Source organism: Leptodactylus fuscus, chromosome 10 (genome assembly GCF_031893055.1).
Source record: "Leptodactylus fuscus isolate aLepFus1 chromosome 10, aLepFus1.hap2, whole genome shotgun sequence".
In the NCBI taxonomy this organism is placed as follows: domain Eukaryota; kingdom Metazoa; phylum Chordata; class Amphibia; order Anura; family Leptodactylidae; genus Leptodactylus; species Leptodactylus fuscus.
This window is the reverse complement of record NC_134274.1, coordinates 34,280,361-34,303,355: the sequence shown is the minus strand read 5'-3', so window position 1 is coordinate 34,303,355 and position 22,995 is coordinate 34,280,361. Positions and strand designations below refer to the sequence as shown.

The window sequence follows — 22,995 nt, the reverse complement described above, 5'->3', positions numbered from 1 at the left end:
CCTCCAATCTCGATCCCGCTGTAAAAGATCGGGTCCGAATTCCGATTATGATCGTGAAATTTACTCGATCGCCGATCGGAATCTGATCTTTTCCGATCCCGATCGCTCAACCCTAATCGTGAGCGATAACATATGACTTAATAAGGTAACGTTGCAGATTCTTGCATCATATAACCCAGCACTGCATATGTATGACCTTTGTTAGTGCGCAGCATGGCAAACATGATCAGGTTTCCATTTTTACTGTGTTTTTTTTCTACTTCTTCTTGTTATACTATAAGACAGGGAAAGCTTTCCAGAGCCTGTCTGTTACTGTTAATGTGCCGTGTGATGCCACTTCTCTGAGCGATCCCATTGCCGGCTTCTTAAGATATGCAAAGACAAATCAATAAGCGTCTTCAGATTGTGCTTGTCAAGCAGCAGAAGACTATTCTCAGTTACACGATATATATATAAACAGTCCTGGCTGTTAGATGGCAAGCAACGCTTCCACTTAGGATGGGGCTCTATCTTCTAACTCAGATTTAACACTTGTACAGATGCAACGTTCAAACCATTCTGTACAAAAATATATTTCCTTCTGTGAATATCAAATCTCACCATACAGCCTTGAGTAGTCTTCACATATAAACTTAAGAACTGCTCACATTGCCAATGGTGTCTTTAAATAGTACTCTGTTCATTTATCAGTTGAGTAACAATTGCATAGAATTCTATGGAGAGGGGAGGGGAGGAGGAGGACAAGATACTCGACTACACTGTGAGTGAGAGAAGGCTCTTGTGACGCTATCTTTCAAGATACAACTTTGTTACTGCACAAATGAGGCAATAGGTCAATTACCATCTTCCTCTTCTTCTTTGCCCTCCACATAAACTTAATACTGTGAAGCTGAAAGATGGATTCCATATAGACAGACAACCTGAATGAAGTTGAGGAGGCAAACGAGAGCAAAATGTTTCTAATAAGATATATTACAACATTTGTAGGACTCTTCTCTTCTCCTGTAGAATGGGGTACAGAGTCCCAGAACAGTCACCAAACCCTAGCGTGTCAGCACCCTTAGACTATATAATCTAAAACTTAACATTTATCAAAGTATCTATTCCTGTTGGATAAATCTGGTGTGCTCCTGCTTGTTGTCACCACTTAGGCCAACCCACTTATTCAGGAAACCCCACCACTACCCTAGAAGGCCACGTACCTTTTCTACAATTAGTACAAATCTCTAAAACCCTTAGAGCAAAGCACTCAATTTTTTGGTGCAAATTATGGTAGAAATCTAGTGCATTTTGCTTTTTAAATCTTGCCTGGGGTGGACTCTCCAAGGTAATGCTTAGAGTGTTGCTAGGGATAACTTTAGAGCCTCCTTTTCTACTTAAAGGCTAGCACACGGACCCATTATATTGCAATTTCCCCATACACAAACCTGTGTATTCTCATGGGGCTAAATTTGGAACAGATTGCCATACATGTCTGTTTTGTGGCTTGACTCACTGAAGAAAGCAATATGGAGGCACTGGCGGTACACGGACATCATCCCGGACCCAGCATGTGCACACGGTAGCCCAAAAGTAATTTCCTCTCCAAATGGGAATGTCTTGCTCCTTAAAAGGAATTTTCCGATGAGCTTTGAATCCTATTTTTATGTAAATCTCTTTTATGCATATGTAAATGAGGGACAATGTGCTTCACTTGGGACTTAAAGGGGTATTCCCAGGAACCCAGCTATGATTTTCTTATTGTAGCTGAGGTATCAGGCAGGGACACTACATGTATCAGAAGATATCTCGGCCACAATAAGGAAATTATAGCTGATTTTCTGACCTTCGAAAGGCCTGCATTCATGGTTGTATCCATTGGCATCCGATCAAGACGGCAAAACTGTGACCACAAGATATTTAGAGAAAATCTTTAACACTCTGCAAAATGTTTAATTACTTATATTTGGAAAAATGTTTAACTTTTAATTATCTACAAATTTCAAAATAGTTCTAAACATGGGAATACCCCTTTTAAGTCTCCCCTTGGATTCCAGCCTCAGCATTGCTACTTGCAGCTTCAGTAAACTCCATACGCTCAATACTGCATCTGTCAGGAGCGATACTGGTGATGGAAGTCAAGGGGAGAGCTATAGTGTTGTCAGCCCCAGGTGAAAACCGGAGGGGAGTGTCCCTGAGGACAGGGGCTGGTGCTGATCACATGACCTAGACTCAAAAGCACCCTGGAACCCCAAAAACTCCCTAGACAACCCTTTAACTGGAGAGGACAACCCATGAAAATATATTAGATGTTCGATTACCTATAAATTATCCATAGATATCTCTGTGCGGTAACATTTCCACAATTGCTTCAATTCCAGAAATGAAATTACGTAATGCATTAAATAAGAGAAATTAGATTTTGCCTCTGCAGAGAGGATCCTGGAGGTAAATGAGATTACTATGGTGGTTACGCATATTTACACTGTCCTGTCATTAATCTTATTTTCTTTCTCCATAAATTATCCATCTGGTTTCTAATTGGGATTGTAGTCCTAAACGAATGTGACACAGATTACGGTATCTGAGTAGTCTAAAGGTAATTGAGTTACATTGGCTGTGTTAGGATTACTGCGGGTTCAGTGAGCGCTGGAAGTGTTGCGTCTTGCCTTTCTTCAATGTAGAGGCCATGGGATGATCTATTCCGTGCTATCTTGGATTGGAATCATGGAAATATCCAGTTGCCTAGTAATGCAGTCTTGTCCACAGACATAAATTTGTAAATACTATGGATCTCCCCGAGCATACACACGACTTTATTTCCTTCCACAAGACCCTTCCTGTGATCAATCATCCCAAATTGCACTAAATAATAATGAATCTTGGAAGCCAAGGAATTATGTTAAGCATTAAGAACGTGGAAGCTGCTCACCATCACTCTTTCCAATTGTGAGATGCAACCGGAACATTGTACACTCGCAGCCTGACTCCGCACTCCGATATACTTTAAGGGGATCTGTCACCAGAACAGTCCCTAGAACTATAAGCAGTCAGAGCTGTCTGGTGCAACAGTTGCTCTCATCACACCAATGAAGCTATGCTTTCCAGCAACCAGTCACTTGGTCCCAGTTCATATTGGCACATACACTGCTTGGCCCGGTCAGTCATTTGGTGTGATGGGACAATGGCGATGTGCTTTTGCACCAAATATCTCATTAAAACATCAGGAGCAAAGCTAATCTCTCAGCAATGAAGGCCTCTGGTTATCTGACAGTGCTTGTAGTTCTGCAGGGGCATGGCGATAGAGGGTACAGCGGGATAGCAATCACCTCCATGCCCTGGACCCTGAGGGGGCCCAAAGGTTCCTCTGCCACATAAAATATATACCACTATTCTAAATGGCGTGAGGTAGGTAGGGGCCTCACTGCAAATTTTGCATTGAGGGCCCATGAGCTTCAAGCTATGCCTATGTTAGTAGGTGGTGAATGACTACCTTTAAGGACTGTCACATGATAACGAAGCTTAAAAGGGGTGTTCAGAGTTTACCTGTATATAGGTCATCAGCATGTGATCTGTCGGGATCAGACACCCAGAGCCCACACAGATTATCTGTTCTCGCATCCTCCATGTGCCATGGCGGCAGCTAGTGGACAGTAGTCATGTGCAGCGACAGTCATGGTCCAGTGCAGTGGACAGGCCTAGTGGGCCGCTCCTATCACTTGAATAGGTGTGGCGTTGCCTATCCATTGCAGCACCCAGAACCCGCTAGAACACATGATCTGTGTGTGATCTGGATGTTGGACACAAATAGGTCAGCAGTATGAAAATTCGATTTGTGGCTAGAAAACCCCTTTAACACAAGCAAAGAAATTTACCGAACTGCGGTCTCTCCATGAAGCGTTTTTTGTTCTCGCCTCTAGTTTAGAGCTAAGCAAAGACACTGTGCTAGGGCTCCTAAGCCGTCATGGGTGCACATCTTACTTTCTTTGCCGCTTTGTTAGTTCAGGTTACATAGAGGGATAATCCTATCCTATAAAGTGAAGGCACATCACTAGAATGATTGGTGAAACTCCAACCTCCAGGTTCATGCATGCGTATGGGGGCCTTGGGTGGAATATCAATGGCCTGAGCAAACATTTTTTTAAAGGTTTATGGGGACTTTATTTATGGTATGGTGGTGTACCGTCTTAGTCGTCATCTGTTATATGTAATAAAACTAACTATAATATGCTTAAGACATAGGAGAGGATTCTGGGAGGAGAACAAAGGAGGTAAACTCAAGGAACGCAGAGTAACTGGAGGAATATATACGTGTTACGGAAATAACTTGCTCTGTGTCAATGCCTGTATGGGAAACAATAATGCCTGGAATTGTAGTGTGAAAAATCCCAGCAAATAATACATCTTAATACAATATACACCCATGTAATATAAACAGCATACTTTCCTGAGCTGCTGGAAGGGGAACAAAGAGGGGATCAGAAGGTATTCCTTTGGTTCACAAAGAAAAAAAAACCCTATTTCATGATGAACATCATTATGTTTTTGTTTTATTTCCTTTCCAAAATCGTAAAGATGGGCATGAATGTGTTACGCCTGCCTTAGAAAATGAACGGAGAGATTGACTTTCCTTAAAAGGGTAAAATGGTTATTCGGGGAAAAAAAAAACACTAAACAAATCAAAGTTTGGAACTACCATCAAATAAAAAAAGAAAGCACATAGTGCCTGTGAATTGGGGGATTCCTATTATCCCAGTGATACTTGACTCGTTCTTTATGATAATAACACATTTGCTTATTTCTATGTGCTATTTTCAAGGAATAAGGAATCCCAAGTAATTCAAGGGCCATTCAGCTGTAACCGAGGTGCGGCAGTATAGTTCACACGGGGCCAAAGGGGCTGATTTTGACAGCGCAATCCACGTCATAATCCGCCCCTTTACAATGGTGGTCTATGGAGACTACTAGCGTTCTTTTTTCCGCTATTGGCAACTGCCCCCGTGTGAACGAGCCCTAATATATGATACATATTGCGGTTATAGCACATCTGCCAGGTCTTGTTTTCTGCCCATCAGAGCACAAAATAGAATGGAAGGTAAAACGCAGTGTATGGAGCTCCCTTCTTCTGGCTCTGGATACTGTGCAGTTTCTGGGGTGCTGGTTATTAGACCCCCAACTAATCTGATATTAGGATGTCATCAATATCTACTCTTGGGTCACCATTTTTAAGTTAGATCTACCCCAAAATAATAAGTATCCCTAAAAGGGGTAAACGTTTGTATTTATTTTTAGCCTTTTTTTAAAAATAAATCCAATTTTTTATTTTTTTTTCAGGTTAGTTCATGGGTGACCTGGCTAATTCTCGCTGCGGGCTCTATGGAGGAGAAACGGGAAGTGTTCTCCCATTTGGTGCATATTGCAAAGTGCTGTTGGAATATGGGCAATTACAACGCGGTGATGGAATTCCTGGCAGGACTCAGGTACTTACTTAACTAAAGAGAGGTGAAAGCAGCTGCTATAAACATCTATTGGCACTGCGTCAGATTGGGTTTTAAATAGCGCTACCATTACAAACTTTTGCGGACTGTTTGGAACTAACCTGAAGAGGTCATGATGTTTACATGCTTAAAGCAGTCCTGTATAATCTGTTAAAATATTAAGTATAGCTAAAGTAAATCCTAAGGCCTGTGAAGTAGCTGAAAGAATGGAAAACAGCGAGGGTGGCGTTTAGGGTTTGCAGGTCTACACAGCACTCTTCTGCACGACATATCATTTCTCTTTGTATATTGGCATAAAACATACTCCACCAAGTGTTAAGATGAACATCGATATCTTCAATCTAAATTGTTCTCTCCAGTCATCTGACCACTTGTCTTCTATAACATTAGAGAGTGTAACGTAGTAAGAAACGGTTGAGGTCTCGAGGTGTTTACTGACTAATGTCATAACATGAAATGTAAATTTATACTTCGTCTTAGGTCAAGGAAAGTGTTGAAAATGTGGCAATTTATGGATCAAAGTGACATCGAAACGATGAGAAGCTTGAAAGACGCGATGGCTCAGCACGAGTCTTCCTCAGAGTACAGAAAAGTAGTGAATCGGGCCTTAAATATTCCAGGCTGCAAGGTGGTTCCTTTTTGTGGAGTCTTTTTGAAGGAGCTGTGTGAAGTTCTCGATGGAGCCTCAAGTCTCCTAAAACTGTGTCCTCGCTATAATTCTCAGAATGAAACACTGGAGGTAACCCTGGCTGTGACGTATTGTTATTGCCTTACCATCTTGTATATATGGGTCGGTGATATCCGATGGCGGATCGATTGTAGGAAAATAGAACAATATACGATCTCTGTATATGTAGAAACTGTAATACCCAATAGTCTCTACGGGTGGGGAAGAAACTCAGTTTTTGCTCCTATATGGTATCTTTGGGTATTAGAAGTGGTGGCCAGATCTACAGATGAGCTGATCAAATTTGCTAGTGAAAGATGTTAAATGGACAGGCTTATATATGCCACAATAAAAGAGATATTCCTATAAATACTATTTATTGAGGGCATCAAATGGGTGACAATACAATAAGTCCCCAAGAGAAGGAACTGCTGACCACAGACCAAGGGACACCAATGGACAACCATCAGAGATCCCTTCTGTAACATGGCAGTATATGGAGGTTCATGTGGCCATATATACCACTCAGCCTCCTTAATATCTCACAGAGCATAGAAAACAAGTGCAAGCACAGTGAAGAAGATACATATATATGCATACATATGGCCATATGCCATGCCACCTGCCATCTTATGGATGGGAGTTTTGGCAGAATAGCCAAATAAGGGAACATAACTTCGATTAAAAAAAAAAAGCAGAAATATACACTATACTATACTATATAGAACTTCTCCACCTTAATTTGCATGTCCCTCTGTAACTGGCAAGAGGGGTGACCCCACAAAGAGCTGGGGTATCAGTCTACCAGTCATTTTACTGTGGAATAAAAAGAAGATTTCCTGAATTTAGTGACTCCTTATGGCCAGAGATAAGAGCCTTGCCCTTAGTTAGTGGTAAGGGAGCGTTCACACTACCGTCGGTGTCTGACCTACATGTAGGGTTTTGCTGTCCGCTTGAAAAATCGGACATCTTTGTGAACGGACAGTTAAGGACAGGCACGGACAGTGAAAGAACGCGCCCGATGTCCAATTAAATCAATGCAAAATGTAAGGGACACAGCTAGTGTCCGATGCCAATGTCCGCACAAGATTTTGCGCAGACATTATCATCGGACACTAGCTGTTGGACACAGACGATAGTGTGAACGCTCCCTTACCGTAAAGGATCGCTATGTATTAGCTCAGTATGTACTAATAGGATATTTAATAAGATTCTTATAAACCCGCTGTATACAATTGATTTTTTTGACATGAAATCTGACGTATCTTACAGTTTGTGTCTGACTACAATGGACAAGACAACTTTATCCAGCGAGTAGGCAAAGATGGGTTAAACAATACCGAAAAAGAGTCAACCGTCAACAATATCATGCAGACCATTCGTAGCTGTAACCGCAGCCTGGAGGAAGGTGAAGACAACGCTAGTGAAAGCAGTGCCGTGAGGAAGAACTCTGTCATGGACAGAAACCGATTTCAGTGAGTGTGACCGCTTTCTTCTTATTGCTATGTATTATTCCTGACTGTAATTCAGATCTGACAATCCCCGTAAATCTATCCGGCTCGATAAAAGAACGTCAAGAATTCTGCTGAAATTTCTAGAACTCAGAACAATGCAAAAAAAATTAAATAAATAGCTGAGCTAATACAATGCACATGGGAACGCTTGGAAGTTATTTCTGTTGTGTTTTATTGTTTTTTATGTTTTTAACTTTGGATTTTGCAATTTTAAAGTAAAGCTCTACCCATCATGGTAAGCAGGTCTAAGGAGGAGAGACCCCTGCCCGTCTGTGCCTTGCGAATCCCGGAAAGTCGGACCTGCTGCCAATAGAGCCAAACCTCATATTTTATTGAAGACGATCAGTCAACTTTCCTCCACATAGTATTAAGCGAATTCTTCTATCTCCTATGTCTTAGCAATGCCAAAGCATTTTTTCTTAGAACTTTCCATTGGGAAGTTCCTCTGTTGTTGTTCCTGGAAATCTATGCATCAATTAAAACGTTGCATTGTGCCATTCCTCTGGAATTCTATGAATAAACTAACAGCTGGCAATGGACTCCCTGGTATTAGGACACAAAAGCAGAGGGAATGCCCTGTTTATTAATGTATTCCTCCGTTCCTATATCTTGCTAACCTGAGCATTATACATGCGACACAACAGAATCCAGCGCAGTTTATCTTCCCTATAAAATATGCAGAGTTCATTTCAGTACGACTACATGACAATGTTTTTTTAGCGGAGCGCAGGCACCGAATTACCGTCTACCCCTGCTCAGTATGGAGAGCGCAGTCTGCCTCCGCCGATTCATTGTGTATGTCACGCAAATGAATAATGACATTTTTAAGGAAGGCATGAGACCGTTGTTACTGAGAATATTGGGAAGTCATTTATTTTAATTTCTGAAATAATCTGGCTGTTTCCTGCGCCAGTCCGCTTATTTCATTTACCTGCAGTGGGAAATCTCATTTTAGTGGAATAATTTGTTTTGCTGAATAATTTTCTTAATATTATTAAAAGCGTCTGGATGAGGTGTTGTGAAATGGTGCCAATGCCGGTGGTGTGGTCCGGTTTTTTGCCATACTTTGATGTTGAATGCCCTTGTTTGCCTTGTGTATGTGGCAGTACTGTATGCTATATGCAATTTCTATGGAATATCTTTTGGGCCACTTTAGCCTATTTATGGGTGAAAATACAGGACTGGCATTGGCTTTCTCATGAAGGTTGAATATATTTTATAGGAATGTTGGTTGATCCTGATCTTTATTCCAATTTACCTCTACCTCTATATGCACCACTTTAGGAGTCAATGGGGGAGATTTATCAAGCAAATTTTCCCAAAAATCTGGCGTAATTTTCACCAAGTCTAACATGCGGAGTGCCACATTTATCAAGTGTTGACATGTACGAAAAGGGATGTGACTAATAAGGGTTTAATGTTAGACTAGACAGTCCTAACAATATGCCAGAGTTTAGTCTAGTCTAAATTTGCACTGTCTAAGGCCAAGTTCACATCTACGTTGGAGACTCCGCTGCAGATTCCTCTGAGATTCAGTATAAAACCAGCAGAAACCCAAAGGACTCCATTATAGTCTATGGGTTCTGTGGGTTTCCTTGGGTAACCTCTTTTTAAGTGGATAGGCTTCTGACTTTTGGGTTCCCCTAGAGGCCCGAACAATGGAGAGTGTGGTTTTTTTTTTGTTTTTTTTTAATATAATATCCATATACATGATGTTTCCAGAATCTTCTCTTTGGATCTCCAAGCACATCCATTATCTATAACAGTATATAGCTGATCTTATTCTTTCCTTCTCATCTTTTTGTGCCACCCTATACAACACCTTTTTTCTACAATATTTTAGTGTGTAGGTTGTGTAGCACTTATTGCGTTTCATTATTGTATCCTCCGTTTCCTCCACAACTAATTTTCCATCAACATTATCTCCTATAATTTAGTCCGGGGCTTGATGTTCAGTAACAGCACTTACCTGGCAGGGTGCTTTTCCACTGACAACTGGCTGTATACTAAAGCAATAGAACTAGAAGCAGTAAATTGGTATTTTTCCCGTAGTGAAGTATACGACCTCTAACAAGTGTGTCCTCATTTGGTCTTTTTATTCATAGCTCAAAGAAAAGTCATGAGTCAAACCGAGTTCTGTAAGTTAACCTTTTGCATTTAGCTGTTTTTACCTTAATCTGAGCCATACTAAGAAAAATTTTGTGAAATTTGGAATCAATGCATGTATATGTGCGTCTTAGTTTGTCTAGCATCTTGGTTTACGTCTGGTGATTATCTAGTCTCTCATGCAATATATGTTTACTAAACGTTGTCTTATGTCATAAGGATATGTTATGTAGTGTCGTAAACTACTTACTATTTAGGGTAATGTTTTTTCACGGGTGGATCCTGGATTTTATTTTTTTGAAGGGGCAGAAATAATTTTTAATAATGTCTCCCTCTCCAAGAGTCAGTTTGATAGTGTGATTTTCACTGGTTGCAGCATGATAGGTACTGACAGCGGCCACAGCAAAGGGCCAGAGGAGAGGTTGCTGGGCTCCAATTTACTTGCAGTCATGCACAAGGTGGGAGCTCAGAGCTGCAACCTCAGCTAGAAAGACCTACCCGACAGAGACTTACTTCTGTGCCTCAAGGAAAGAGGGAAAAAATCAAAATCCCACCCAGTCCCTTTGACTTTGCCAGCCCCTTTGTACTCGTGCATAATGCCCTCAACACTTTGTGATGGCCCATTAGTGACCCCACACAGTATAATACACCTTAGTGGTTCCCTCACAGTATAATGTCCTCTTTTTGACCAGCACAGAATGGAATACTTGTGGACCCCACACAGGACTTTTCCTCATTGTATCCCCGACATATTCCAAACAGTTGATTCTGTGAACAAGGGTCTAGAGATAAGCAGTTACAGTGACCGACCATGGGGCAGCCCCCTCTATAGATAAGGAGCGTCACAGTGCCTGATCATGGAGAAGCCCCCTCTGGTCCCCGATCATGGGGCAGCCCCCTCTAGAGATAAGGAGCATCACAGTGCCTGATCATGGAGAAGCCCCCTCTGGTCCCTGATCATGGGGCAGCCCCCTCTATAGATAAGGAGTGTCACAATGCCTGATCATGGAGAAGCCCCCTCTGGTCCCTGATCATGGGGCAGCCCCCTCTAGAGATAAGGAGCGTCACAGTGCCTGATCATGGAGAAGCCCCCTCTGGTCCCCGATCATGGGGCAGCCCCCTCTAGAGATAAGGAGCGTCACAGTGCCTGATCATGGAGAAGCCCCCTCTGGTCCCCGATCATGGGGCAGCCCCCTCTAGAGATAAGGAGCGTCACAGTGCCTGATCATGGAGAAGCCCCCTCTGGTCCCCGATCATGGGGCAGCCCCCTCTAGAGATAAGGAGCGTCACAGTGCCTGATCATGGAGAAGCCCCCTCTGGTCCCCGATCATGGGGCAGCCCCCTCTAGAGATAAGGAGCGTCACAGTGCCTGATCATGGAGAAGCCCCCTCTGGTCCCCGATCATGGGGCAGCCCCCTCTAGAGATAAGGAGCGTCACAGTGCCTGATCATGGAGAAGCCCCCTCTGGTCCCCGATCATGGGGCAGCCCCCTTGAGTGTAGACCACCTTCAGAAAGAAATGCTGCAATAAACTATTAACAGAAAGCGTTCTCTTATACCTAATGTTACTTAATGTTGATTTTTAATTAGAGGAATTTTCCAACTTGTTGTCTTCGCTCAGTCTTCTGCTTCAGTCCTTGTGAAATTCCACATTGTATTGCTGTTCTGTGAAATAAACAAGAGCTGGATTGTCAGACTTTCTACGTGATAACCAGACCAAATGATAGCGTCTATTATCCTTCTTTCATTCTATATTCCAGAGATTTATAATCCAACCTTGGGGACCCTCACGAGTCACTAGAACAGGGGATACTCTTGTAATGGCTGACTCTCTGACACAATAGCATGCATGCTGTACCACCCATTTATCTAAGCGGTGCCAAGGCTATAGCTGTCACTGGGGGTCTGTCAAAAAGACCACAACAGATCTAACATTTATCACTCAGTAAATAGCTGATAGTTGTTGGGTTATGTTCTGAGTTGAAGGTCCAGTTTGTGGCAGATTCCATCAAAATTCACAGATCATAAAGCAAAATGATGGATACCATAAGGCAGGGGCAGCAACCTTCTTTGTCTGGGGTGCTGATTTTGAAAAAAATAATCAAAGATGATGTACTTGGTGTGCCCCCCCCAATAATTGTAAGGGTGCGGACATAAGTCATACCGTATAACTGCAACCGATTTCACTATTCTTCATGTTCGTGTCTGCAGTAAGCCTGCTTTGTGGGGGGCAGAGGATGACTATCACACAACATAATCTTTTTGTTGAAGAAATCCAAACTAAATCTTTCCAGCCTTTTTGAAATGGATGAAGACAAGTTTAGCTGCCATATTATACTTTGCACAGGCACTTTCTATCCTCTGCCTCTGACTAGGTTACTGCCCCACTAGGACATCAAACCTCATGACCCTCACTCCAGTGTATCTTCGGTATGCCTTGAGTGCTGACACTGGCACCAGTGCCAGGAGGTTGCTGAGCCCTGCCATAATTGATACCCTTAAGACCTAATTGTAGTCAATTGGCATCAGGTTATCTCAGTCTTATGACTTATTCATATCCATCAGTATTTCCATTTTTCTGGAACAGGAAAATGGAAATCCTGATGGTGATGTGTACATAGTCTTAGTTAATATCCTTCTAAATAATTTCTGGGAGAGATTGACCCTTTCCTAACAGTCATTTATGAATATGGAATTAAAGTGTACCTAAACTTTCGAACAATCTGATTTTCTGGCAGCATTTGTGTCATGAATAAATTTCGTAATATACTTTTTTTTACTCCTTTCTGTGAAATCCTGAACCAGAAATCTAGCTTTTGTCCCCTGTTTCTCTGTTGGTATTACAAGCCAACAGTATAGACAGACGTTATACAACGTAGAATCGCGCTTCTGGTGTCATATGAAAGATAAGATTCTAATTTCTATCTGTATTCCAGAGATCTCGCCAATAAAACACACCATGGATGGATAGATAGATAGATAGATAGATAGATAGATAGATAGATATTATATATAGAGATATATAATCTCTGTATGTGTAGGTTGGTGGCATGTGAAAGCTGGGAATCTTGCTGTTCATATGACACCAGCAGTATGGTTCTATGTGATATAATGCATGAGATATGTGACGCCCCCTTCATATCTATATGATTTGTATCTTTTACTATTACAGTTACAGGTATGTGAAACAAAAATAAGTTAGTTTGGTTTATTATGATGGAACTCACTGGAATTTTCTTGCTCCATAGATTTATAATGGGAGACTTATCAGATTCTGAAAGTGATATTTTTGATCAGTCCAAGGAATACGACTTGCATGGTTCTGAGGAGCAGCAGAAAGCATTCAGCCACGGTACAGAACTTATTCCCTGGTATGTGTTATCGATAAGAGCCGATGTCTACCAATGTCTTCTGCAAGGAGTAACCGTCATCCGCTATGACCAGGAGACCCACATTTCTGTTCGGTGCTTTCTCCAGCTTCAACCAGATAACAGCACATTGACTTGGACAAAACCTTCCACCACTTGTCTTGCAAGTACAAAAAATAAATTGGGTACCCCGGGCAGTGCCGCAGAGATGAAATTTCAGTTTCTTGGTAATGCCGCGGTGAACGGACTTGCAGAAGGCATCCTGGACTTGTTCTCAGTGAAAGCTGTTTACATGGGGCATCCAGCCATTGATATGCACACTGTGTGTGTTCAAAACAAACTGTGTAACATGAACCTGGAAGAAAATGGGGTCACGCTGCTTTTTGGACTTCACACTACTGACAACAAGCTGTTGCATTTTGTCGCACCGAAATATACAGCTAAGACAATATATGATGGATTGCTGGAGCTAACCAAAGCTGTAAGGAAGATCAAAAAATTTCCTGATCAGAGGCTGCAGTGGCTGAGGAAGCAATATGTGGGTCTGTACCAGGTAAACGCCTAAGTATTACTTTATTTCGTAAGTGGTAGTAGAGTACTTTTATAATAATAATTTTTATGATATTCTGCATTTTTGCCAAGTAACAAGCATGGCTATGTCTGACTTTTTGTTTTGTTCACGAGATCCAGTCAATTGATAGCAAAACAGTTTGTAAGTTTGCCTTATGGTCTTGTAGCTTTACTGGTTTGTAATAGATCATAAGAGAAGTGAAGAGATCATGTATAATGGTGCAGTGGTGTTTGAGTTTTGCCCATTCCTCCTCCATCTCCAGGCCAATGTAAACCACCGACATAATCTTAAAAATAACTTCAATTTCTTACCCAAAGGCCTGCTGTACATGGGTGGGTTCAGTCCATGATCAACAGACCGGAGGTTGGCCTTATTTCCTAGACCGAACACCAAGCTGGGACCCAGACTCCGAGCATCATAGTTTTCTATGATGGTAGGAGTCCATGCATCCCTACGGTACGTCTGTTCCATACTGAACTAAAGACCCTATTACACTACATAACAATAGAGCAATGGGGAGACAGGCACTCCTTGCATCATAGTTGACTATCCAGGAATCCAGGTCCAGTCTCGGTGTTCGGTCTAGGACCCAAACCCATCAGGCTAAACCGAGATTTCTTCCTGACTGAGTGATATGGCCGACTAATACAATTCTGTGATCACAGCAGCATCTGCAGGGTTTCAGGCAAGTAGTCTTAGCATTGAGAGAGGGGAGGAGGATTCAGGTGCTGAAAGGGTCCTGAAAAAAGAAGTGGCCGCCACGGACTCCCAAATGTGAGGCAGATTCAGCCCATATTAGAAGCAGATTGTGATCTAAGGCTAGGTTCACATCTGTGTCATATTTCCATAGAAGACTCCACCGCAGAAAATCATCAAAAAATCCTACACTGAGGACTTATCCCTCTGCTGGTTTTAGTATAAAAACGGTGGAAACTGGACAAACACCCAGCGGACCACATTCTAGTCTATGGGGTTTGTGGATAACTTCTGCTTTAGCAGATGTGTTTTCCCTTTTTTGGGTCCCCCGGTGTACCCAAACAACAGCGAGCTTTGTGCAATTGTAACAAATACATGTTCATAGTTTGGACTACACCATCATAGATTGTTGGTCTTTAAGAAAGAAATGTACATGTGTATGTTACAGCTACAAGTGGATCATTACAGTGCAGATCTGTCTCTAGCAACTTCTCGATTTAGGCTGTAGATCTTCCCGACTCCATTAAGATAACTTGGCAGAATTCCTGCATAGACAAAAAAAAAGAGTATTTTATAACAATGCCCTAAAGTTTGCATTTTTCTACTCGTATGTTACTCAAAAATGTAAACCGAACCCCAGGAATGTAGAAACATTCAGTGGTGAAAGGTGGACGGGATTGTCTACCAAATACAGTAGCGTTTTTTTTTTCCCCACCTCATTTTCAGGTTAATTTTTTTTTGTAATTTGGTTGTGCAGCTTTCCCGTATATAGTTCTTATGTCTGGGACATCTAGTGAATATTGAAATTTATAATTTATAATTCTTTCAAAATATTTCTTCATTAGTTCAATGTAGTTTGGATATTTTTCTATGAGGGCTATAACTCGGGAAATAACAGTATCAGGTTTTTTAGTTTTTTTTGTTGATCTTCATAATAATCTATATAACTATTTGGTATCTGAGGTAGATTTTTACGTTTTATATCATGGCAAAACTATGGATTATTAGTATTTTTTGTGTGTATTCATTTATAAAGCAAGTACAATTCAAGTCAAAGTGTCTACAACTGAGATGACCACAGCCAAACAGCCTGTTAGTCACTGTGGGAAGAGTGGGAAGAGTCACTGTGCCCGAAATAGGCTCTTGAGGCCTACTAAAACCCAACAGACCAGCCATGTTACTCTTATCTACTGTAGATATCAGAAGACGTGTGAAGGCTTCGTTTGGTATATTTAGCTGCCTACTGCCAACTGTCTACCATAAGAGTCCCAATGCCATAAATCATTGGATAGGCACATCCATCCTTGAGCATTGTGGTGTTTTGCTTATCCAAATTGGGTCTCTATGGAGCTCTGTTGTAACACGGGGCTACAAAGAGACTTTCTGTTCCATATATTCATTGCCACTCCAAAATATAGTAGGCACCACTCTATGGTTACTCTCTGGCGAGTATTTTGATATGCTTGAGGTCTCTCAGAATAGGTTGTATGATGGCACGTTCCAGGTATTTTAACCAGTCATCGGCAGGAGAAAATCTCCTATAATCCTGTTAACGATATCTGAGAAAATAGATGTATAGACTTTCTAATTTTGGTTCTTGAAGTTCCTATTATTTGACAGAAGTGACCACAAAGCAGGAAATGCACTTGTGTGCCCTATAGTAATGGAGGCCGCCATGATATCCGTTTCCTCTTAAAGAAGTACGGTTTGTTAATCGGGGAACATATAGGGGATGACAACATGACTAAGTATACCAAATCGAGCCATGAAACACAATACTCTGAGAATGAAAACCTTGCCGCCTTTCTCACATACTGAAGACAGTGGAATGTAGGAGAATAAATCCTGGTTATCTCAGACATGAGCGTTCTTCTCTAATACATGTGCACATTCTTATTTCAATGTCATAAATCCAGGAGGATAACCGATTTGAAGGACCAACCTTGGCACAAGCTATTGAGCTATTTGGAGGCAGACGCTGGAGCGCAAGAAATACAAGCACAGGAACACTAACTAAAAGCTCCGAGAAACCCAACATGCAGCGCAACAACACCCTGGGGATCAATGCGGCCAAGAAAAAGAAGAAAGTACTTATGAGGGTAGAACTTTATGCTGTTGCATCCTATTAGCATTCCTGTAATGCGGTGCTCTGGTTTTCTTCTAAGCTTCGATTTCTGTTTCCAACATGGCAGCAGATTCTTTTTTTTTTTTTTCCGAGGCTGAAGTTTTTGTTTCTTACTTGTACATTAAACACAAAGTGGTTTTCCAGAGTATGACTGGTAATAACTTTACTTACTATAGAACCGCAGCATTGATTCTTTTCTCTGTCTTTAAAGGGAAGGTATCACCATTTTTTTTATTTTTATTTATTGAAACTAAATGTTGACATATGGCACCATTTTTATGGCTATAAGGGCTGCCATCTTGTCTGCGGTTTTTGTCTCCTCTGTTAACATCATTTATGGATATGCTTTACAGCAGTCTCATGGCTATAAGCCACAGAAGCCAAGTCACTGAGGCTTATGGGCAATTTTTCTAGGCTTGCTTTGTGCAGGGAGGAGGAGGAGATAAGCTGTGACATCATCTACAGACAGTAGTAGTTACAGTATAATGATGGGTCAATATAGGTTTATCTATAGATGGTTTTATCTTTTATTGTAAACCTGTCTGATATAAATAAGGAGACTGCGACAAAAAAAAATCCCTATAGAACTGGCAATTGGCAGTATATTATTAGGTTTAGTGGCCATACTGAAAAGGTCAGGATTTACCACCTTTTCTAATTATTGATATTGGCGTCAATTTTATTTTATTTTTTCAAATCCTCAAACATTCTTTAAAAAATAGGATGATCATAAAAACTTGGTTTTAAAATAGGCCATTATTTACATCATCATTTCTGATGAAACATTCCCTTTAAGTGGTGTACAGTGGAAATGGCATGTACTAACAACTTCGCTGGGCTATTCATTGTTCTCAGGAAGTTCCTTTAGAGAATGTATATAGTGTTCTCCCCAGAGGATTAAACTTCTAAAGTACCATATAACTCATTTCTGAGTCGCGTTGTGAGATTTCTTATGGGGATCATGAATTGCAGTGTTCCATGTACATAAATTGACGGAGCCAGACAATAGACCCATCTATAGATAGAACTGTTTCAGGGTTTTTGCACCTCATCAGTATAGAGCAGGGTGCTGCCTTTGATGCATCTGGTGCAGAGAATACTGGTTCTTAGACTTATTTACAGTCAAGGTCGTATGATGGTGATAGATTTGGGCACAGATGGTCATAGACACTTCACCATTACAGTCCCAATTCCATCGGCTTACGGATATATTGTACGTCTCTTACATTTGCTGAGATTTTATTTTCATCCCACTCGCAACGTAACACTTGCAAGCACTGCAGCCAAAGTCCACAGAGGCTAGTGTTACACAGACCGGATATATTGAAATGATGAATATTCAGTTACTAGATTTATTACCTGCTTATTATCTGCTGGGTGTAGAAAAATATCTAAGACGACATTTAGATTGGCGCTACTTGTGATGTCCTAATACATCGATTTTTCAGGATCGCTTTCCACTCTGTCTCTACAAATATGCTTGATCTGTGTTGACTTTCCAATAGATTTGGGCACTTAGGCCATGTGTATATGGCGTGCAGATATTTCCCTGAGAAAATGAATGGGGTATAAATTACCATACAGCATGTGCTGGCAGAACGCTGGTGGGTTTTGGCAGGATGTAGTTGCAGAATGAGGGCCAAGGCCTTGACAGAACATGGCTTTCCCTTTTTCAATGTTGACCCAGCCAGTGTCTTATCTGCCATAGTCTTGGTCAGGACTGGGCAAATATTCAGGCTTTTATTAACCTCTTAGGAGTAACCATAACATACTCCGCGGGATAACTTAAGAGTAGTAATTTGTGAACTACTTTACCAGGGTGAAAGTGGGGACGCTGCCGACGATGAGATGGCAACAAGGAAAAGTAAAAGCTGCAAAGAAAGTCGGAGCAGGAGCGGTTCGGATCCTCCGGAAATCGATGAACAGGAAGAGCAAGGTAGTCTGAATATAGTGTAAAGCAGAATTTATAACTAGCATGGTTATTATAAAATGGTTTACTTTTATAGTATATAGTTTTTCAAAAATTAAGTTTTACTTTTTCATAAATCAATCATTCAGGTGAAGAGAACAAACTTTGTCATATGCATTATTAGGGAAAAGTGCCTGATTCTTCTAGTATTTGCTGCCTTCTGCCACTGATCAAATCTATACAATAGAAGTCTATGGATAGGGGAGGTCTTTAAAGCAGAGCGACATCTCCCCTATTGAGAGAGTTCTTCCTCACAACATAACTGGGTTATTAGGAAAGGATTTATTTAATTGTATAGATGGCTTCTTATCTCTCTGTCTCCATAGACTTCATTGTAATCTTATCTGCTTGTGTATGGAGTACAGTTGAAATCACTCAGATAAGATGTAAAGAAAGGAGTAATTAAAGATACCTGCACTTTTGTTTAGCGAAGTATACTGCAAACTTTGCTCCAAAAATAAATAACCGGGTACAGCATTGGATTGATGTAATATACTCTTTCATTTTTACCTCCCTACAGATCAGAATACTGTAGCTGCTTTTTCCTCATCTCACACCCTTCCGTCAAGAAGAGCCCATTCGGTGTCTACTTCTGGGTCACCAAATCTAGCCCCTGGGTCAACGGCCCCAATCAGACCTGCATCCTCGCCTATCCTGTCCAGCTCCAACAAACCCCCTTCTGCGTAGGTTCTATCACCTTAATTCAACCTTTTACGGCAGAATGGTGGAAAATATCTGCATTATGTTTTATACTGCGATCATATTTATGATGCAAAATGGACTTTCCTAGCTCTTGGGTTGTAAATCTTTTAGAATTCTTCAATAGTTGTAAAATCATCGCAGGATTTTTTGTTTAAGCCCCTTCTTGGCAGTCGGTTGCTTTACCTTGCCTCTGTTTAATGGCTCTGCCAAAAGTCGCATTGAGTTGTATACTTTAGATCATAAATCACCAAATTAAACTTCATTAAAGTGTTTTCATTTTCTGGAAAATTGTTTAAATGCACAAACTGGCGCCCATTTCGCCCCTCTAAAATGATCGTAATTTTTTTCCAGCACTTGGAGCAGTTCAAGTTGGCACGGCCGAGTGAAGGGTGGGATGAGAGGCTTTCAGTCCTTTATGGTTTCTGACAGCAACATGAACTTTGTTGAGTTTGTAGAACTTTTCAAGTCTTTCAGGTAAGGATATACATGGTCCTTGAAGAACTTCACAGAGAATGATGAGGAGCTGGCATTGTCATTTAAGGTTTTCTGTGTTTCAGTGTACGAAGCCGCAAAGACCTCAAAGACATTTTTGACATCTATGCCGTTGCTTGCAGCCGTTTGGGTTCGGAGTCCATCCCTCTTTACACTAATTTGACAATTGATGAAAATGTCTCTGGTGTTCAGCCCGATTTAGGTTTGTATGTTTTATTCACTGGGTATTTGGAGTTTTTGGTCCTGGTGTTGAGAACTTCAGAATCACCCGAAGTTAAGGGTGTTCAAGTCTATTAGCACAATGTGACCCTAAGCATTATATGTGTCCCATAAGGACCATATGTCCATACATTTCTATAGTGTTATGAAGCATAGGCGTCAGATATTCCATGGCTCGTGTGTCCATCACCCTAGAATAGAGATCTGCCCAGGATGGTGGGTTTTGACTGTTTCAAGGAAAGAGTATTACAAGGTTTGGCAAAAGTAAGGACATAGTGTATCAGCCTGGCACCATGTTTTCTGACAGACTTGGTGGGGTGGAACATTTAAAAGGTAAACTATAGGGTCCATTGGAATAGTAAGCTAAAAAGGCCACGACATAGTGCTCAGAAAGGTTTGACAGTAAATATGAAAAATGGAACCTGCTGAGAGGCTTATAGTGCCAACAACGTGTTAGTGTAGGTAAGTTTGTGAAGCATACCCAGTGTGTGGTGCCAGCTCAGTAAAAGTTTTTTAGCTGCTTCCCTCACCTCCTGTGTTTATTAAGAAGGAGCCCTACACAGTAATAGGGGTTGGGATGAACCAGGGCTTTCTCCATAGCAGGCGCTCTGTGTCTTGGCACGTTCACCCTTGACCCGAGCATGATTCAGATCACTGACATCTCATAGACATTAATGGATGTAAAGTATCTGTAACATTTGTGTTCGTAAATGTCTTAGAGATGGAGCCATATAAAGTGTGTATGTAAGACAACACAATATTCAGATATTTTCCACCCAGTTTATTTGTATGCATTGGAGAGTCTCCAGAGATGGTCATTTTTGTATGTTTTTCTTTTTCTTCGTATTCCAGATTTATTGACCAGAAATGTGTCGGACTTGGGCCTATTCATTCGCAGTAGGCAACAGTTGTCTGAAAATCAAAGGCAAATTTCCGACGCTATTGCTGCCGCCAGCATAGTAACCAATGGCACTGGGGTGGAAAGCACTTCCCTTGGAATATTTGGGATGGGAATATTGCAGTTTAATGACTTCTTGGTCAATTGCCAAGGTGAACATTACAGTTACGATGAAGTCCTCAGCATTATCCAGGTTAGACTCTCTTACAATATAAATGAATGGATTATATTTTTGGAAGAGATGACTGGAATTGAATACTTTATGCGTTCACTTATTCACTTTTCTGCCAGACTTGTTTCTGTAAAACCTATTACCGTTATGGACTTTCTGGTCACCCCTGCTGTCAAATATCACTTACATTCATACAAGAACTGTGCTGGAATTTTCTGATTTCCGCATGGGGCCATTTTTATATAGATCATCAAATTCATCCTTTTTTTGCTACTTTATGCACAACTCCGTCTTATACATTCATTTTCTCTTTTTTTATTTCCCTTAAGAAATTTGAGCCAAGCATTAGCATGCGGCAGCAAGGACTCATGTCATTTGAAGGCTTTGCAAGGTATCCATTATGATTTATTTCTTTCAATTTTTCTTCTGTACTTTGGGTCTAGGGTACACTTGGATTTTTTATTTTTTATTTTTTTTGTGAATGTTTCCCATTCGATGTAAAATATGATCCATGATAGTTCTTATGTAATATATACTAGTCACAGTAACACGTCAAACTTACAACATTAATTCATGACTTAGCTGGAGACTATTTTCAGCCTCAATCATGTTCCGTAAACTGAGATACTTCCATATTTTTAGGTATCTAATGGATAAAGACAACTTTGCGTCCAGGAACGATGAGTCCCAGATCAATGTAGATGACCTGCACTTCCCTCTGTCATATTACTTCATTGAGTCTTCTCACAATACATATCTTACTGGTCATCAGCTGAAAGGTGAATCCTCTGTAGAGCTCTACAGTCAGGTACGAGACCGGGAACATCTTCATGTCTATTCTCCATCCTGCTCCACTAAATATATTGCCTGTATTGACAGATCTATTGCTCAGACGTGTAGGTGTACGTACACTTGTGTATAAGAGATGAGGATACTTGTGATTATTAAATAATACACTATGGAAACCATCAGCAAGCTGTTGAAGGCTGAGGCACCATGTTGCGGAAACTGAGCTTTTTTTGTTGCAGTTTTTTGAGCTAAAGCCAAGAGTGGATTAAGCAGAAGGTAGAAGTATAAGAACTTTTTATATATTTCATATTCCTTTTGTAGTCATACATGGCTTTGGCTCAAAAAACTGCAACAAAAAAAGCTGTGTTTCCGCAATGCAGGGCCTTAGCCGAAGAAAGTATTATGTATTATTTTCTACTTCTGCCGCTGTCGCTGTGGCTCTGATAAACAGTGATAACCTGAAATGTTGAGTGAATGTAAAAGCTACTAAAATATATATAAAAATAAAAAAAATCATAAATATAATTATTTTAAAAAAATTTTTTTTATGAAAAACGTCATAGTCCAAAAAGGATGTCACGTGACAATTTTGACCAAAGATCACCATGTCCTCTTGTGGGTTACAGCTAATGTAAATGAAAGAGTCACATTGCAACCCCGAGGCTGCCCCAACTGAAAGACATTGGGCATTGAGTTTTTGGGTCACAACATGACAAGTTTCTCTTACAGTCGTTGGGATGTTTTAGGGCTGAGTTATGGCTATGAGAGTTACAGCTATGACAACTTCGGGGTCATTCAGTCCAGTTATTTTTGGTCCAATGACAGGTGGTGTTGCCAAAATCCCAGCCTAATTGAAGGTAGACCATTACTTGTAAGGGAATGGCAATCTCACTCTTTTCATTTATACCAGTATATCCTTTTGGTATCTATTGGGCACACTGGTCTACCTTTTTATTTCAATTGTATTAAAAAAAAAAAAAATCTACAGTGAATTTCTAGATGGAATATAACACTGGAAAAAATTATACTTTTTGTATAATTTTTATTTAATTTATTTTAAACATGGGGCCTATGGAGTGGCCTATGGAGTGCCATATGCTGGATGCTTCCATTGAAGGAACATGTTGGGAAAATCTTCCGAATAGTTACCTCCGATGGTTTGAGCGCTGCCTTCCCAGAGGAACAGAAGAGTAGAGATCTGTGAGAGCCAAATCTGTCTAGACTACGAGAT

The 22,995-nt window shown here is 40.8% G+C and overlaps 1 protein-coding gene across 7 annotated transcripts in view; it reads left to right on the top strand.

Moving 5' to 3' along the window:
• Positions 1 to 22,995, top strand: part of PLCE1 (phospholipase C epsilon 1) — a 172,918-nt gene that overhangs the window by 109,048 nt on the left and 40,875 nt on the right. For 6 of the 7 annotated variants that reach the window (XM_075257890.1, XM_075257888.1, XM_075257894.1 and 3 more), the window contains 12 exons: positions 5,314 to 5,459; positions 5,958 to 6,216; positions 7,417 to 7,619; positions 13,012 to 13,684; positions 16,315 to 16,497; positions 18,342 to 18,459; positions 19,013 to 19,175; positions 19,546 to 19,668; positions 19,752 to 19,888; positions 20,758 to 20,996; positions 21,305 to 21,366; positions 21,618 to 21,783. In XM_075257890.1, the coding sequence (XP_075113991.1) occupies positions 5,314 to 5,459; positions 5,958 to 6,216; positions 7,417 to 7,619; positions 13,012 to 13,684; positions 16,315 to 16,497; positions 18,342 to 18,459; positions 19,013 to 19,175; positions 19,546 to 19,668; positions 19,752 to 19,888; positions 20,758 to 20,996; positions 21,305 to 21,366; positions 21,618 to 21,783 (2,472 nt within the window). The remainder of the gene's footprint in view (positions 1 to 5,313; positions 5,460 to 5,957; positions 6,217 to 7,416; positions 7,620 to 13,011; positions 13,685 to 16,314; positions 16,498 to 18,341; positions 18,460 to 19,012; positions 19,176 to 19,545; positions 19,669 to 19,751; positions 19,889 to 20,757; positions 20,997 to 21,304; positions 21,367 to 21,617; positions 21,784 to 22,995) is intronic. The other variant, XM_075257889.1, reaches the window with a different exon arrangement.